The 18,822-nt window shown below is 41.2% G+C and overlaps 2 protein-coding genes across 5 annotated transcripts in view; one reads left to right on the plus strand and one right to left on the minus strand.

Annotated features, from left to right (window-relative positions):
- The window catches only part of ADSS2 (adenylosuccinate synthase 2), a 44,084-nt gene extending 41,379 nt beyond the window's left edge, over positions 1 to 2,705 (minus strand). For 3 of the 4 annotated variants that reach the window (XR_014022512.1, XR_014022513.1, XM_081298078.1), the window contains exon 1: positions 2,298 to 2,705. Coding sequence is in view for 2 of the 4 variants with exons in the window: in XM_081298078.1 (XP_081154204.1) it covers positions 2,298 to 2,480 (183 nt within the window). In the remaining 2 variants the exon portion in view is untranslated. The remainder of the gene's footprint in view (positions 1 to 2,297) is intronic. The other variant, XM_081298077.1, reaches the window with a different exon arrangement.
- A 1,793-nt stretch (positions 2,706 to 4,498) lies between these two features.
- Positions 4,499 to 18,822, plus strand: part of CATSPERE (catsper channel auxiliary subunit epsilon) — a gene marked incomplete at both ends in the record, with an annotated part of 194,608 nt that continues 180,284 nt past the window's right edge. The window contains one exon of the mRNA XM_081298205.1: positions 4,499 to 4,563. Within this exon, the coding sequence (XP_081154331.1) occupies positions 4,499 to 4,563 (65 nt within the window). The remainder of the gene's footprint in view (positions 4,564 to 18,822) is intronic.

The raw sequence follows: 18,822 nt of genomic DNA on the forward strand, positions 1-18,822 counted from the left end.
AAAAAGACTAGGGATGTGGCTTAGAGGTTAAATGCTTCTGGGTTCAATCCCTGATTAAAAAAGAAAGAAAATATGGACACACTTTTATGTGTCCTCTGGAGGAACAATGCTATATAAATTTGAGTTGGTGGCATAAATGACGAGAAAAAATTTAAATTCTAACAACATTTTCAATAACACACAAAATTGACACAAACAAAGCAATCAATCTAAGCTAACATAGACTTTTCCAAGTTCTCCATAATGCTTATTAAGAAGTTCAAGATTCCATATTCTTCAATTTTATAACCTAGGAGAACTTCATTAAGTAGATGCCAGGTTACTAGGGCTGACCAAATAATGTAAAGTTACCAAGGTGAATCACAAAAGAGATATGCTTAAGTCTATTCCTTACTAGTGGCTAGCCAGACACTTAATAAGAATCCTACTGATGAGCTCTTAAATGGAACAAGAATATAAAGATTACACAGGAAAGTAGTCAACAAAAAGATAACAAGTGAAGGAAGTCCTCCTAGCAAACTTATTTCTTTCTCCACTATCTTCAACTAATATTTTGAAGGCAAACATGGCTCCTGCTCAATCACTTTTCTAGACTTTCCAAGGGCATTAGATCATATTGATCTATGGCCTCCCTTTAAGACTACTTTCTCAGTTACACAGTAACACCTCTAGTCTACAAACTAATTCTAATAACTTTCAAAGGAATATTAAAATTGAGAATATTTTAGAACAATGCTATCATTATTAAATTTCTCAAATCTTAGAATAAGTAACGTAGCTCAACCTGAATGTATTATTTTCAAATAAAGGGGATGTCTGAGTAGAAGACAACAGGCCTCTCCTACCCAACAAGAGTTAGGTCTAAGTCCCCTCCACCCCCACCCCCTGCATGGCCAGATCTAATTTTAAGGGAAAAAAAAAAAAAAAAAGATAAAGGTCAGGCTTTTTGGAGTAGCCCCTAAGGTCACAGAGGCATCAATTCAATGCCAACACCTTTAGTAACAGCATTAAGTTTGTATGCTGTCAGAAATGCAGAGGGAGAGAAGGCTGGAAGGGAGGTAGAGTTGGTGGTAAAGTGGTACAGTTGACAAAACTCATATATTAGCCAAGAAATGGGCAGGGTAGATTCTGCATGCAAAAACAAAAACCGCAAAGTCAGAGAATACTTACATTTAGCTTTTTTACATACCTGTAATTTGTTTCTGAATGCACAAGTGGTATTCAATTTTAGGCAGAAAACTTCCAGTCAAGCAGGCCCAATACTAACTTATTAGAAAATCTACACCATGGCATCATCGCATTGTGTATTTACCTTCAAGAGCTATTCTTGCAACCTCCACAAACTGCAGTTAACTTCAAATACTACATTTGGTTTTGAACGTGGAGATTGCTCATCTATTTGGAATTTTGAACCTGAAGGTTACCTAAGAGCCTTTACAAAGGCCTTGCCTCTAGGCTGCTTCAAAGCAAACAGCAAATAGGAAGAAAGCTCACCCTGAAAACCACGTGTCTCCTGGTAGGAAGTACACAACCACTACATTTCCCGAAAGTGAACTTTCTATGTAACGGTAACAACTTAGATATTTCTAAATATCCGATTTGACATCCATGCATATACTTAAGGCTTCAGTCTTTTTACAAGAGCGGGGATTTCTTCCTTTAGAACCAGTGAGCAAAAATAATCTCCCCTTAATATTAATTAATGGGGTACGGAGTAAAAAATTGTTTAAACAAACAAAGCCAGGATACTTTAACAGTCCCAATGACCCCAGGTGGGTTCTGATGTCAACAAAGTACACCGGAGGAGGCAAACCTCTTCACGCCTAGGGCCTGCAGGTGGGGCAGTATTGATTCTGGATTTCAGGGCATTTCGGAATAATCACTCCCACTTGGCTGCCCAGGGTGGGTGGGTGATGGGTAGGTTCTGCGGCCGCGCCAGGTTCTCACCCGGTCCCCACACGGAGTCCGGAACAGGCCTCGGCGGTGCCTTCTCAAATTCCGACCGTATCCCACCTCTCCCCCGACCTAGTCCTGAGGCTCAGCACCGGTCCCCAAACTGAAAACAGCAACTCCCCAGGCATCGCGCATCTCTCAGACTCCCCATCGACCCGTATTTTCCTCCAAAGCCACCCAATGTGTCCAGGTCAGGGGTCCCTGACCTCCCGCCATTTCTCCACATCGCCGCAGCACACAGCAAAAGGAGAGAACCTCAAGGTGACACCTCATTTGGGCCAGCGGATCCGGGTTCTGGGCCCGAGCTCCCCGGCCCGACTTCCTTTAGAGCCAAATCGCCTCACCTGGCAGCGGCATACGATGTCGGCGTCCTGCGCCAACAGATCCACCACCTTTCCTTTGCCCTCGTCGCCCCACTGCGCGCCGAGCACTACGGTCACTCGGTTCCCTCCGGGCCGCGCCCTGGGACGGCCGCAGTCACCGTTGGGCAAAGAGGAAGCCGCTGGGTTGTTCTCGACGAACGACATGGCTCGGGTGAGGCGAAGCGAGCCCGAAAGAGAAACGGCGGGCGAAGAGTGCGCGAAATGAACTGCTCGGCTGCCGCCAGCCACATGCGGAGGAAGAAGAAGCCAGAGGCCGGCCCCGCCCCCGCCCCCGCCCCCGCCGGGCCACCACCCTCCAGCCAGGCCCCGCCCCGCTCTCTGCCACCGCCTGCTCACAGGGGGAACAGGACTGCCCCGCGCAGGCCAGGCTCTGCAGCACCGCCCGCAGGAACTGGCCTGGCGGCGGCAACCGCAGCCACCCGGGACCCAGGCCACGCCTCTTCCGCGTCCCGGAACGGCGCTTCAAGGCGAAAGGGGCAGGCGCAAGGGAAAGGGGCGGAGCTTCCAGTGCGCTTTCCGCCTACCCGCCCTTCCTCTCTCTTTCAAACTGCAGAGGCGCGAGGGGGGTCTGCTCAGCGTCGGACTACGACTCCCGGCATGCAACACTCTGCACTCCAGCTAGGTTGTCTGGTGCCGTGTTGTCTGAGGTCTGCAGGTTTCAGTATCTGAAAGCTGTTTTCTGTTGCTTTTTTTTTTTTTAAGATGTTTTTGTTGAGTGAGGGTGTAAAAATTACAGAGAGGGGAATTTCGAGATACAAACTGTATGGAATTGGGCTGTTTACGTTTAGAATTGAAAATTAAAGTTTTAGAAGAGCAGAGATGGAGAGGGATCAAAAAGGGCAAACTCAAAAAGTAAAAGCAACAGAGGTGGAGGACATTAGACCGGGAAATTCAAGGAACAAATAGAGTCCTAACCCTTCTCATTTTACACATTATAATAGAGGCTTAGAGAAGAGGAGTGAATTACCTACATCATAGAGTATGTGCAGATACTGTAAAGCATTTGGGTTTTTTAATGCCAATTATATAAGGGAGATAATACTATCTTATTTTATAGGGCTTACTTTTTTTTTCCTTTTTTTCTTGCAGTGTTGCAAGATCAAACCCTGGGTCTAATACATGCTAAGCAACTACACCCCTGGCTCATCTTATAAGGTTTAAAAACCAGTTAAGTAACTTGATCCAGTGAGGCTTGAATTGGTACCTGGACAGCTGAGTCTGGACTCAAGTCTTTACTGGGTATTCCACGCTCTTAATGTTTCCGTTGTGGCTAGATTCAAGTATGACTACTTTTGATCTAATGCTTTTCCAACTACACAAATTAACGAAAACATCTAATTTTGATTAAAAATTGCTTCAGAATAAATGTGGGACTAGAGTGTAGTATCTGCCAAATCGCATGTATTGTCTGTTCTCTAATGGTCCTTAGAACCCATGTTAGTATTTTACTATGTACTTTCAAAGCATTGCCAATAAACATTGAACGCCTACAACAAACTAAGACTCCTGGGTACTAATTCCTAGGACGAATAAAGATGCAGTTGCAGCCCTCAAGGATTCAGAATATTTGGTCTGCCGATAAGTAAATTATAATCTTGTAAAATAACAGGTGTTTATCTCAGCTTTATCACAAAATTACAAACCCTTCATAAACAAAAATGCAGTCATATTCCTTTGTTCTTAAGTGTCCGAGGTTGTGTTGAGCATATAGTAGGTACTCAATAAGCACAGGTGACTATTCATTTCTATTCAATTTTTAAAACATTTATGCTATGTCTACTTGGAAAGTACGGTTAGGTATGTATTTGCTATGGCAATTGGTTACATACAGTCACGCGAATATTTGGGCTAAAAGATACGCTAACTTAAGTTTCATCTTCATTCACTCAACTCTTGATTTTTCGAAGTGGTTTTGCTATCCGCTTTCCTGAAACCTAGTTCTCTTTTCCGAACATCAGCTAACTTTCAGGGCGGCACCGGGAAGCCCAGGTGACTGCGCGCTTTGCACGCGCACTGGCCCTCGCCGCTCCACACAGCTCTTCTGTCCAGCTACGCCAGGCGGCAACCGTGCCTGCAACCAGCCGCGTGGCCGATGGCCCCCGGGAGCGCGCGTGGCTAGGCCGGCTCGGCGGAGGCGGTTGGGTTGAGGTGCAGCTGGCGCCATGTCGGCACGGGGAGTGGCAGTGCTGCTGTCGTGGCTGAGCTGCTGTGTCTCAGCCCTGTGGAGGTAGAGAGATGCCAGTTTCCGGCGGGCTGACCGGGTCGGGGTCTCCTTGGGGGTTCCAGCGGGCGGGGGCCCAGCGTCCGGGGCCACTGGCCCTGGTTCTCCACCGCTTGGTTACCCAGCTCGCGCAACACGCGTACCAGCATCCAGCCGCGCCCACCTGAGCGTTTTCGGTGAATAAGGGGACGCCCTCAGCACTTGACTACTCTCTTCCAGTTCCCGCAGTTCGATGATGACACTTTTATGTTGCTGTGCTCTGGACAGCTGAGTCCCTTCAAATTTTTTTTTAATGTATTTGCATTTCCGTGCCAAGGATTGAACTCCAATGACCCCCCACCACACACACACACACACACACACACACACACACACATGAATTATTTCCCTATTGCACCTTTCTTCTGCCAGAAAGGAGAGAAGGAGAACCAAAGTCACCAGCAGAGACTAGCTGGGAAGGAGGTGTTGTTCTAGGATAAGTAGGTAGTTGATGGCTCATATTAGGTTGTTGAAGTGGAGTGATTTGTGAGAGTTTTATAAAATATAAACATTGTACAAGTGTCAGGAAGTGTAATTCCTGGGTAAAGTGAGTTGATCTGAAGAATGAAAATGTTATAATGTTCTGAGAAATCCTTAATGCAAGTTTAATTTTTGTTCAGTATTTGCTAATTGCTGTGTTGAAAAGGTATCGAAATATTTTAGATAAATTTCAACATAGGTTAAAATTGGGATGATTAACCAGAAAATCACATTTCTTAAATATCCCATTTTTGCTCTAAAAATAATCATTACCCTCTGGTATTAACTACCAATATCAATAAGAAATCAAAACATTGTAGATGTTTTCTTACAATGAGGACCAGGGTTCCCCTTCCCTCCAAGGGGAACAGACTCATTGGACAGATATAGGGGTCAAATTAAAAGTTAAGAGTAGCTTTAACAGGGGTTCACTTGATGCTTTGACTATAACCCTTGTGGCTTTGAGACTTACACATTTTTTTTCTTTTTCCCAATCTTTTCCCTAAACTTCTCCTCCCTGGTCTTCTTTTCCCTAAACTTCTCCTCCTCAATCTCATTTTCTCCGAATCGCCTCTAAAAGCCTCCATGTTCCTGTGGATAGGCAGAATTACTGCCTTTGGGAAAGGAGTACCCTGTGTTTCTCCTTTGCTAGCAAAGCAATAAACCTTCTTTTTCTTCGCCTCAAGACCTTGTCTTCGTTTATTGCATTGGTGTGGAGGACTAGGACTGAGCTTTTAGTTACATAGCCATTGGAAGGGGTCAATGAAATAGAGCAAAAAATGTATTCTGACAGAACTTTGTAAGCCTTTTCTTCCCTACAAAATAATAAAACATCTTGTAAGTGAAGGGAGAGTGGAGAACGAGAGACAGGTAAGCAAGAAATGAAAGATGGAGATGAGGCAGAAATACACACCAGAGTTTGTCAGAGCTGAAAAATAAAGTCCATCTCTCTATAGCCAAGAGAGGCAAAACAGGCTTGGCTTCCCGGACTTTTATGGGGCAGGCTCAGGAATCAGAGATGGGCAGGTCCTAATGTGGGCAGTTAGGGTTTGGGTTGGTATAAGGGAGTAATGAGCCTTTCTCAGAAACGCCCTTGGGCGAGAAAGTGAAACTTTTTCCTTAAAATGTCAGCAGTCACTTAAGATGGCCATTCAGATGCTAAGCAAGGACCTTATATTCCCCCCCCCCTTTTTTTGTTTTTTATTGGCCCCCTTAGGGAACAGGGACATAGGTTAATCTTCTGTAGCTGTTTCCTGCTGGGAAGGGGTGATGTTTTGAGTTCCTCATTAGGGGCACAGGATGTCATTGGATTGATGAAGGAGGTTGAGTAGTGGTGGAATGCTGGCCCCAGCAGACCAATTTTGGTGAGGGATTGGTATTCCTGTAACAAAAGCTGGTTTATAGTTTGGTTAGATTTTTGGATCTGGTCTTAAACAAATCTTATGATGCAGGAGGCAAGCATTAACAGAAAGCCTATGACAAGGAGAGGGGTCAGGAAAGGAAGTGCCCACTGGAGAAGGGGGTTACTTAGCTGAGTACTTAGCAGTACTTAGCAGAGGAGAGGTGTTGTTTCTGACATTCAAGGTACTGTTGGAGCTCTTTTATCTTGTCCTTTAGGTGAGGAGTTCCTTTAGGTGATGGGGAGCCAGGATGGTGAGTGGGCCCCAAAGGTGAATTTCTTTGACTCATTAATAAGTAGAGAAGCTGCAATCAACATTCGTAGGCAAGGGGCCCATCCCTGAACAGTAGGGTCAAGACCCTTCAATAGATAGGCCCCAGCATGTGTCCGAGGACCCCTAGAGCAAATCCTTGCTTTTCAGCCACATAAATGTGAAATGGGCATGCGAGATCATGGCGATGGAGAGCAGGGATCTGGAGGAAGACCTGCTGGAGCCTAGTGAAGGGTTTTATAATAACAGAGTGCAATAGGGGTTCAGAGTGGGCCCTAGGGAGCATCATATAGAATAGTTAGGAATCCAAGCTCTGAGGAATCCTGCCATACCTAGAAAGGAGAGGATTTCTTCCTTAGGAGAGGGCATTGGTATATTAGCAATCAGGCCCTTTCTATGATCCGTAATGGCTTTGTGTATAGGGGTCAGGAGGAAGCCTAGGTATGTTACTATTGCCAAGGAAAGCTGTACCTTGGACCAAGAAACTCTATAGCCATGGACAGAAAGGAAGTTAAGTTTACAGGTGTCCTGATGACTGACCTCAAAGAAGGGACTGCAAAGAAGGACATCATCAACATAGACTAAGTGAAATTTATGGAATGCTAGGTCCTTAGCCAAGGCCTGTCTGAAGATATGAGAGCTGGTCTCAGAACCCTTGGGGGAGAACTGGCCATGTTAGCTCAGTGGAGTTATGTGACTCAGGGTCTATCATGTAAAGGCAAAAATGTCTTGAGAGTCAGAATGGAGAGGAGGCATCTTTCAGGTCTAGCACTGAGAAGTAAGAGGTCCTGGAAGGAATGGTGAAGAGAAGGGTATAAGGATTGGTTACCACAGGATGGATTGGGACAACCACAGAGCTGATAGAATGGAGATCTTAGACCACGCAGTAGGAACCATTGTGCTTTTTTACTGCCAAGATGGAAGTGTTAACAAGGGGAATGAGTAGCTCTAAGGAATCCCTTTCACAAGAGGTCTTGAATGATAGGCTGTAAGCCTGGGAGATTTTGTCAGGAAAGCTGGTATTGTGATTGGGCCAGAAAATGGAGGGGGTTTTCAAGACGGATGCGAATGGGCTCATGATGTGAGGCGATAGAAGGACTTGAAACATCCCAGACAGTAGGGTCCACCTTGGAAATGGGTAATGGGAAGGCACTGGCAGGCAGAATAGGGGATAGTCCTAAGGTAAGGGTGAGGATCAGGGGAGCAGTAGGCGAGTATGGATGGAAGCGCATATGAGGGGAGAAGGAAAGCGTAGCCCCCAACTTTGTATTTCCCTTCCCACAAGGAGAACAGGGCACTGTGGAATGACCAAAAAGGAGTGGGTAAAAATTAGAGAGCCAAAAGCGCAAATAAGGCTAGGTGTGTGTCTCTGAGGGTTGGTAAGGTTTACCATCTACTCTTACAGTAGAGGTCATAGAATGAGTAGTAGGCCCCCAGGACTTCTTGAGGACTGAATATGTATCCCAACCATCTAAGAGGAAGGAGACAGGCCTACCTGAAATACACAGAGTTACCCTGGGTTCCTGTGGAGTTATGGTAGTGGTTAGGTGATGGGAACCTGGGCCTTGTCAGTCCTCTGTGGCCAGTCCTAAGAGTTGGAAAGGGGAACCAGAAGGGCCAGATGGCTGTTGGCCCCTATGGGCTTGGGGATAGTCAATGGCCCAGTGTCCCTCCTGATGGCATTTAAGACAAGAGCCCAGAGACTTGTGAAGCTTGGGATATGTACAAGCCCAGTGACCCAGGATCTGGGTGGATCTGAGGGACCCTTCCACAGGCCAGTGGAACCAGGAACAGATGCTGAGGCTAAACAGACAGCCTGAGCGAGCATCTGATATCTCTGCTTCCAGGCCTTTTTGTCTCTCCTATTATACACCTTAAAGGCCACTCCCAGAACCTCAGCTTAGGAGTTAGGGGCCTCCTCTTGAGGTGTCTTAGTTTGGCCTTAATATTGGGGAAACTCTGGGAGAAAAGGTAGGTCATTAGAAGTTGTCTCCCATCTGGAGTCTCAGGGTCCAGATTAGTATATTGTCATAAAGCCTTGGTCAGGAGGTCTAAAAATACTGAAGGGTTTTCATTCTTTTCTTGGATGATTTCCTGGAGCTATTCATAATTGATAGCCTTATGGGTTGCCTTTCTACTAGTCACTCCTCCAGACAAATTATAATCCCAGTTGGGGTCCTGATCAGGGACTGCTTCAGTGCCAATCAGGTGGGCAGGGGAGGTCTGATTACCTCATCAGCATAATTTCTAGCTTGCTCCCAAATCTGCCTGTGCTCCTCCAGTAGTAATCAGATGGGCAGGTTAGGTCTGATTACCTTATCAGCATAATTTCTAGCTTGATCCCAAACTTGGCAGCACTCCTCAGGCAGGAGGGTGGTAGATAAGATCATATGGACATCGTGGAAGGTTAAACCCTATGATTGAGTCAGATATTAAAACTCTTTGATATATGTAGTGGGACTTGAAGTATAGGACCCAAGCCACTTTTGTATCTGTGAAAGATCTGACAAAGAGAAAGGCGCAAGAACCCAAATTACACCATCTACCCCAGCCACCTCATGTAGAGGACACAGAAATGCGGGTTGGGCAGTGGCAGCCCATGAGTGTGTGGGAGGAGGAGAAAAGGGCAGAGGGGCCAAGGGGACAGTTGCTGTGGCAGCTTCATCTGAAAGAGAATTGTGGTATGGTGGGGGCTTATCTGCTGGGTTGAAGGAGGAGGAGTCCTGGGTAGGATCTTCTGTACCTTTGGAAGCTGGTGTAGGGCAGGTGAGAGCTAAAAGGACTTGTGCGGGAGAGCAAGAGTTACAGAGAGAGGGCTTAGAACATAGAGAGGAGAAGGCCTGAATATATGATATCTCTTTCTATTTTCCCAAATGCTCACAATAGTTGAAAAGATCCCTGATAATATTGGGATCTAGAGAGCCATTAAGTGGCCATTTAGAGTCCTTATCCAAAGGATATTGAGGCCAGATCTGATTTCACAAGCAGATAAGTTTGGTGGAGTTTAGATCCAGGGTGAGAGTGAGAGACTCTAGGTTAGCCAGGAGGCAATCTAGGGGACTATGGGAGAAAATAAATGAGGAGCTGCCCATGGTGAGATGAAGGAGATGAGTTTAGAGGTGAGACGTCCCCCAGTCTCTAGTATCACCTAGTCAAGAGGACAGTTACACTCAAGGGGCTCTCACCACTGCTGGGTAGGCGTCGGGGCAGGAACCTGGGCGCCAGGATTACATAGAAGGGGCAGAAGCCATAGAGATTAACCCAAGGCTAAGAGGTTGTCTCACTAGGAACAACACCCAATCACTCTCAGTGGTTTTTTTCTCAAAACCCATGACCCAAATAAAAGACCACCTATAAACTTGGTCAACAGTAGGGATCAGCCATAGCTGTGAAAGCTGGGGCAGCTGTGGCTGGGGGTGCCCTCGACCACACAGTAACCCTGGGAATGCTAGTCGTTCAACAGTCATTTCCAGGGACCTGTAGGTCATTTAGGTCTACCAGAGACGGGTCTTACCTGCAATGTCTGGTGATGGGTGCAGAGAGGGCATTCAGCAGAATGGAGGGCTTGGTCCCATGATAGAATTCAGACTGGGGCCTGGGGACTCTCAGTGGCCCCCAAAGAGGGGAGTGGGCACACCAGGGAAACTGATCCTAGGTTTTGGCACCAAAATGAAGGAAAAGTGAGGAATGAGAGACAGGTAAATAAGAAATGAAAGATGGAGACCAGGCAGAGATACACACAAGAGTGTCAGAGCTGAAAAATAAAGGCCATCTCTCTATACGGAGAGAGGCAAAACAGTCTTGGCTTCCGGGACTTTTATGATAAGGGCAGGCTCAGAATCAGAGCTGGGCAGGTCCTAAGGTGGGCAGTTAGAGTTTGGGTTGCTATGAGGGAGTGGTGAGCCTTTCTCAGAAACACCCCTGGGCAGGAAAGTGAAACTTTTTCCTTAAAATGTCAGCAGTCACTTAAGATGGCCATCCAGATGCTAAGCAAGGATCTTATATTCCCCCCTTTTTTGTAGTGAGGTTTGAATGCAGTGATACATTTACAGCTCAGCCCATTACAAACAGTGGCTCAGTAAATAATGATAGTTGAAATTATTAAAGATGGCCTATGAACTGAGAGAGTTTTAAAATTTTTTTTAAATTTTTTCATTGTTGATGGATCTTTATTTATTTACTTATTTGTATGTGGTGCTGAGAATTGAACTCAGTGCCTCATGCATGCTAGGCAAGCACACTACCACTGAGCCACAACCCCAGCCCAAAAAGTCACCAAACATTTCTGTAAAGCACCAGATAGTAAATATTTTAGGTGTTTTCCAGCAATACCATCTGTGTTACAACTGCTCAGAGCTCTGCCGTAATAGGGGACGAGACACACTTATAGTAAACACATGGGTGGCTGCTTGTCAGTAAAAAAAGTCTTTACAAAAATGTGGAATTTGGCTCCCAAGGTATAGTTTGCCAACTCTTATCTAAATTCTTGATTGAAGGGAACACTAAAGTTAAAGTAGATTTTAGTGAAAACAAAAATGTTATTCTTTTATCATGGAAGTCCTGAATTTTATCTCTTAATAAGGTGTTCTTTTAAAGGATAAAATTTGGGGTCTAGGGATGTCGCTTCGCAGTAGTCAACTTGCCTAACATGCACTTGGCCCTGGGTTCAACCGCCAGCACATAGATAAATGAAGGAATTAGCACTTAGAATAAATAGAAGGTATTAGATGGAACTTCAATAGCACTTAGATTACATTAGCACTTAGATAAATAAAGTAATTCTCTTTACTAATGTAACGGGTGTTCACTTGATGCTTTGACTATATCCCTTGTCGCTTTGAAACTTACATGTTTTTTTTTCTTTTTCCCAATCTTCTTTTTTTTTTTAAAAAAAAAAAGGGGGGGGGAGAGAGAGAGAGAATTTTTTTTAAGTATTTATTTTTCAGTTTTTTCGGTGGACACAACATCTTTATTTTTTTTTTAATGTGGTGCTGAGGATCGAACCCAGCACCCCGCGCATGCCAGGCGAGCGCGTTACTGCTTGAACCACATCCCCAGCCCCCCAATCTTCTTTTCCCTAATCTTCTCCCTGATCTTTTTCCCCCTGAACTTCTCTTCCCTCATTTTCTTTTTCCTAACCTTCTCCTTCCTGATCTTCTCCCTCCTGATCTCTCTAATCTCATTTTCTCTGAATCACCTCTTTAAAAACCCCCTATTCCCAATGATGGCAGAATCCCAGACTCTGGGACAGGAGCCCCCTGTGTTTCTCCTTTGGTAGCAAAGCAATAGGACATTTTCCTTTTCCTCAAGACCTTGTCTTCCTTATTGGATTGCCATCGGAGACAAAGACGGAGCTTTCTTTACACTAAGAGAATTAACATTTTGTTTTTGACATTACAGTTTGTTAGATAAAATTCATGGGAGACCATTGGTTTGGACTGAGCTCCTGCATTAGGCTCAACAGAACTAACCAAAATGGATTCATTCATTCATGCTGAATTTTCGGGTCACCTAAGTTGTTATTGACCTGAGAAATCAGGAGAGAATAGTCAAATTACCAAATGAGTCAGTTCCAGTCAGCATGCCACTCCCTCTGTTTTAATCCTTATAAAAAAGTAACAAGGCTGGGTGAGATGGCACACACCTGGAATCCCAGCAATCAGGAGGCTGAGGCAAGAGGATGGAAAGTTCAAAGCCAGCCTCAGCGAGGCCCTAAGCAATTTAGTGAGACCCTGTCTCAAAATAAAATATTAAAAACGCTGGGGATGTGGCATAGTGGTTAAGCAGCCCTGGGTTCAATCCCTGGTATAAAAAAAAAAAGTAACAAGAAGTAACTTGATGTTAACCTGTTATTTTTCTATTGTTCTATTCCCCAGTTCCCATTTTACAAGTAAATTTAAAATTACCAATCCTTTTTTTTTTTTTGTTATTCCTGCTTTCTTCAACTCTTTTCTCTCTGTAAAATCAATTTTGTCTGCTCTGTTGGAACACTTATACAACTTTATGGAATAAAGGATTGCAATTTTGTTTTTTGACAAATTCTTAGTCCCAATGGAGTTGGTTTTCTAAATGATAAAAGATGGTGATGCAATTTCTTCTTTTTTTTTTCATATAAATCCAGACCCAGGTAAATTTGTTATTGTGTTCTCTTCCATTTGGTCAGTTTGCCTGTAGCTGCACCAGTAACACCTGTCTTAATTATTATAGCTTCATTATAAATCATGATATCTCACATAGGGTAAGTCTCCACTCCCAGAAGTGTTCTGATCATTTTCAGACCTTTACACGACCCCATCAATTTTACAGTTAGTTTATTAAGTACCATGAAGAATTCTTAGGATTTGGATTATAATGACTCAAAATGACATCATTATGAATATTAACGCTTCCTGTCCAGGAACATTATGTCATCTTGATTTAGATCTTTTGCAGAAATGGGTTGTATTTTCTTTCACTGTCACTGGGGATTGAACCCAAGGTCTCATATATATAAAATGCATGCTCTACCACTGAGCTAAACCCTCAGCCTGCCTTTTTAATCCTGTGCTTTTAGTTTATTTTTCTTATTGCATTGTCTAGGACCTCTAATTCGATGTTGAGTGAAAATGGTGATTGTGGCATTTTTCATCCCAGGTTTTTAAGGGAATGGTACCAGTGTTTCCTTATTTAGGGTATTGTTTGTGCTAAGTGTTCTGCAGATATTCTATCATTGTTAAGGCAATTTCTTGGCATTTCTGATTTGATTTTTTTAAATTATTGATTTATATGCATTCTTATCATTTTTCATCTCTTAAAACAATTGTATGTTTCCTTTTTAATATGTGTGGTGAGTTCATCTGTAGACTTTTCTAATAGAACCATATTTGCATACACAGTATAAATTTAACATGATTTAGTTTATAAGCTTTTCATGCCTTGTTGTATTCAATTTTCAAACACTCTCTTCAGGGTATTTGTATCTATATCTGTGTATTTTTGTTTGTTTATAAGATGAGTCAGAGGATGTTACCTTTTTTTCCTTGGAAGAGTTCATACAAGTCTAGGATACTTGAAAGTTGTTTTGTTTTGTTTTGTTTTTTAAGACATGGTCTTGCTAAATTGTCCAAGCTGGCCTTGAACTTGCAATCCTTTTGCTCAGCCTTCCTAGTAACTGGAATTATAAGCATGTACCCAGTCATTCCATGAAATTTTGATAAAACACTTAGCTAGTATTTTAGGTAAATTTTTGAACTACTGCTTTATATCTTTTAATACTATGCAACTATTTAGGCCTTTTATTTCTTCTGGAAAAAATAAAAATAAAGATATCAAAATTCTCATTCCACATAATTTTTCAAAGCTCTTATGCAGTGTGTTTTAGTTTTAATATTTGCTTAATATGTGTCTGTAATTGTAGTCCCTTTTCATTAAAATTATTTAATTTTACCCATTTTTTTGCCCTTGTTATAAACTTGTCTGTGTTCCTCATATTTGTATTTTTGTTTCTTTTCATATTTTTATCTTGTCTGTTTTCTTTGGGCATACTCTGATACTCTTATCTCTAACATCTGAAGTTAGACTTTAATGTAATAGTTTTTAGTCTTTACTCTTTTCTAATACGATATTTAAAGATATTAAATTATCTTAGACCACTGCTTTGCTGTATTCCATAAGAACCAATATCTATTTTTTTTATTATTATTCATTTCTAGGGAGCTTTAACTTTCATTATCATCTCTTCTATAACCCTCGAATTACTTAACCTTTTTAAATTCCAAATATGCAAGAATTTTGACTTACCTTTTGTTAATAATTTCTCTGTGTTGATTATGTTATATAATCAGAGAATATGGTTTAGCTGAAACCTGTTCTGATAAATTTTTTGGTGCTTTGGACCAAATAACTGATCAATTTTTACAAATATTCTAAATGTGCTTGAAAAGAATATACTTTTTCTAGTGGTACAGTAGGTCTATAATGATTATAATGATTTTGGACCTTGTCTCAAAGTCTTTCGTCTTATATTAACATACTTCACAGTATATTTAGTGGGGTTGGACTGGGACTTTCTGTGGGAATCCTGTGCTTCTTGTAATTGTCCTACATGAAGGGTTTAGCACATTTCTATCAGATGTCTAAGAGCATGACCTACCCAAGACCATTCTGGATAAGTATAGTAGAATTAAGGGATTCAAGAGAATATAGTTTTCCCAAATGCCATATTCTATAGGCTGGATAGAGAAAAAAGTGAAGTTAGGAAGGGACTTAACTATTAAAGAAAGAATGCTCTTTGATGTTTTTTTTTTTGTGTGTGTGTGTGTGTGTGTGTGTGTGTGTGTGTGTGTGTTGCTGGGGATTAAGCCCAGGGCTTTGTGCATGCTAGGCAAGTGCTCTACCATTGACCGATAACCCCAGCTCCTTCTTCTTGATTTTGAAGAGCTGAAAGAATGGGAATACACTGGAGAGAACAGGAAAGATATATTCTTGTGATCCAAGAGTGAAATGGCAGTGCCTTTTTCATTAAAAAAGATAGCACATGGTCCATCTGCGTACTCCATATCTATGTGCCTCTCAGATCTATTTCCAACAACAATACATTTAATATTTGACATAATTAAGAAAGCAAGGATGAGAGACATCATAGCTGTCTTGGTCTAAATAAGATAAATGTGGCATTTCTTTTCTTTTTTGTTAGTACTAGGGATTGAACCAAGCACCTTGCACATTCTAGACAAATATTCTACCATTGAGCTACATCCTAGTCCATCCCCTTTATTTTATTTTATTGGACAGGGTTTCAATATGTAGCCCAGCTGGCCTTGAGTTTGCAATCCTCTGTCTCAGCCTCCTCAGTAGCTAGGATTATAGGTATTCATACCCTGCTGAAATATGCCTCTTTAGATGCAGTTTCCTCCCTTGTATTCCCAGCCCCAGTATAAATTGGAAGCTGATGAAAGTAGGGAAAAGAGCCTGCTCAGAAAAGGTAGTTTTATCATTTTACCCACCAGGTTTCATTCACAAATTAAATTGTAGACTTTAACCTTAAAAACTAAAATCCAAAATCTTCCACTCGTATTTTTCTCCCTCCTGAGGTTTTTGTCTCATTATGTAATGAAAAGGATATTATAATAAGTTCATAAGAAGTGGGAGGTTGTTCCTACTTACTAGGAAAAAAAAACTTGCTAGTTATATTTTATTTTAATTTATAGGAATAAGTAACAATACATGAACATATCTTCTTATTTGATCTATATGTTTGTTAGTCAGCTTTTGCTGCTGTAACAAAGCACCTAAGAAAATTTAACTTAGGAGAGAAAAGGTTTTTTTTGGCTCATGGTTTCAGAGGTTTCAGTGCATAATCAGCTGGCTCCATAGCTTTGGGCCTGAGGCAAGGCAGAACATCATGTGGGAAGGGCCTGGCAGAGGATAGCTACTCACCTCATGGCAGCCAGGAAGCAGAGAGAAAGAGAAAAGAAGGGGCAAGGGACAAGATATACCCTTCCAAGGGCATGCCCTTGATGACCTACTTTCTCCAACTAGGCCCCCACCTCATATAGTTTTCACCACCTCCAAATAGTCTCCTCAAATTAATTAATACATCAATGGATTGATGCACTAATGAAATCAGACCCCACATGATCCAATCACCTCTCCCCAAAGGTTCTACATCTGAACTTTGCTGCACTGGGAACCAAACCTTCAACATAGAAGCATTCGGGTAACATTCCAGATCCAAACTAACATCCATCTATCTATCTATCTATCTATCTATACATACATACATACATACATACATACATACATACACATACACACTATGTTTGATTATACTGATGACTAAGATTTATTGAAAATAAGAATTTGGAGCATTAGTAAGGCTTGTTTAATTCTGGTAAAGGAGTTACATAATAATATCCTAGCAACTTTCCTGCTGCACACACACACACACACACACACACACACTGTCTCTGACTTAAAATTTTAAGGATGGAGAAATTACAAAGGCAATTAAGTATACAGTGTAGACATGAAGTATATTATTGAAGTGAATGGAAAGTGAAGGAATTTTAAGGTGCTGCTTTATGATAGTCACTGACCACATATGACTTTTGAGTACCTAAAATTTAGTCAAAATTGAAATGTGTTGTAAGTATAATACACAAGATTTCAAAGATTTAGTACAAAAAGGAATGTAAAATAACTCACTAATCATTATTTAGTACTGATTACATGTTGAAAAAAATACATTTTTCATTTAAAAAAAATTGTAGTTGTAGATGGACAGCATGCCTTTATTTTATTTGTTTATTTTTATGTGGTGCTAAGGATCAAACCCAGTGCCTCATGCATGCTAACTAAACACTCCGCCACTGAGCTATGGTTCAAATCCTGAATAAATGTATTATTAAAATTAATTTCATCTGTTTCTTCTGTGCTTTTACTGTAGCTACTAGAAAATTTTTAATTACATGTGCATAAACAGCTTGCATTATATTCCTATTGGACAGTGCTGTTTTAGATGCATTAGAAAGATGAAAAAAATTGAAGTAGCCTAAACTCAATCATAAACAATAGTCACAGAAATTTGCTGTTCAATGTCCTAAATGAGAAAAACTGCTTTTCCAACATTGCAATCCTTATTGTTTTCATTTTAACTTAGTTTATAAGTAAAGGAGTTAGAGTTAATAATTTTCAACAGTGTTTTTTAATATATATTTTTTTTTTGGTGTAGATGGACACAACACAATGCCTTTATTCTTTTATGTGGTGCTGAGGATTGAACCCAGTCCCGCCCGTGCGGTAGAGTGAATGCTCTACCGCTGAGCCACAATCCCAGCCCTCAACAGTTTTTACGCTACAAAAAATATGTAAAGAGTATTTACTTACCATTTCTTTTTAATGTCTTTAGGTACTGAGCAATGTAAAAAGGTTAGTAGAGCTCATTGATTACCTCCACTTTAGCTCTGAGTTCAATTTGCAGGAAGGGGTTTGGGTGGAAAGGTAAAGTTCGTGGCAGCCCATACTCTGACCATGTAGAGAACCCCTCCTATTTGGAGGAGAAAATAGTGTTAATGTTTATATTTGGCCTTTTCCTCTACAGGTATTACAGTATCAGCCCACACTACTTCGTTTTTAATACTAGAAGTGCTGTAAGTATTGACTCTTTAAAATTACAGTTAATTATGAATGTAATTCATTCCTCTATTGTGATGTATGTAAGAAATAATAAAAATAAATAAATAAATAAAACTACAGTTGAGTATTAAATATTTTTGAACCTTCAAACAGAGAGTAGAGTTAATCAAACTGTTTTCTAGCTAACCATCACTTTTATTTTTATTTAATTTCTTTCATCCTATTTATCACCCTAAAATAGGTCTCTTCTCCAATATATGTCCTTAAATATGTGTGCCCTTAAATAATATGTAGCAAAATAGACAGTGTTTTGTGTGTTTTTTATGATTTAATATTCACAAAATGATGTTATGATACAGACAGTATATTGTCCAAACTATTGAGAATAAAAGAGAACGCTACTAATAATTATTCAATAGGCATAACCTTACAACAAGTGTAAACTAGAACTATCTAGACTAATATAGATGTGGGGGTGACCCCAGCTTTAGACCTCATTCTCTATATTACTTTTTTCTTTCAATTCTACACTTTGTCTAGTTCATTTCTTTTTAATGCTGCCTAATTACTAGTATATATCAATTATATTTTATTTATATATTTCCTTAATGATGGCCAAATAGCTTTCTACCACCATAAACAACACAGTGATAAATGCTTTATAAATTATAAGAGTCCTTTTACATATCTACACAAAAATTTTTCTACTGTATGTAGCCAAGAGAGGAGTTGATAGGCCACAGGGAATACAGATTCCTAATTTAACTAACTTCTACAGGATTATTTACAGAATGGAACTTATGCTGTCACTCAATGTACTTCACCAAAAAATTAGTATGATTAAATTTTCTATTTTTTACTCCTCCCATTACTACACAATAGTAGCTTATTGATGGTATTTCAATTCTATGATGACTTGTGATTTAGAACACATCGTCACATATTTATGTAGGGCTCTCCT

The sequence above is a fragment of the Spermophilus citellus genome, assembly GCF_964194105.1.
Source record: "Spermophilus citellus genome assembly, chromosome: 6".
NCBI classification, from domain to species: domain Eukaryota; kingdom Metazoa; phylum Chordata; class Mammalia; order Rodentia; family Sciuridae; genus Spermophilus; species Spermophilus citellus.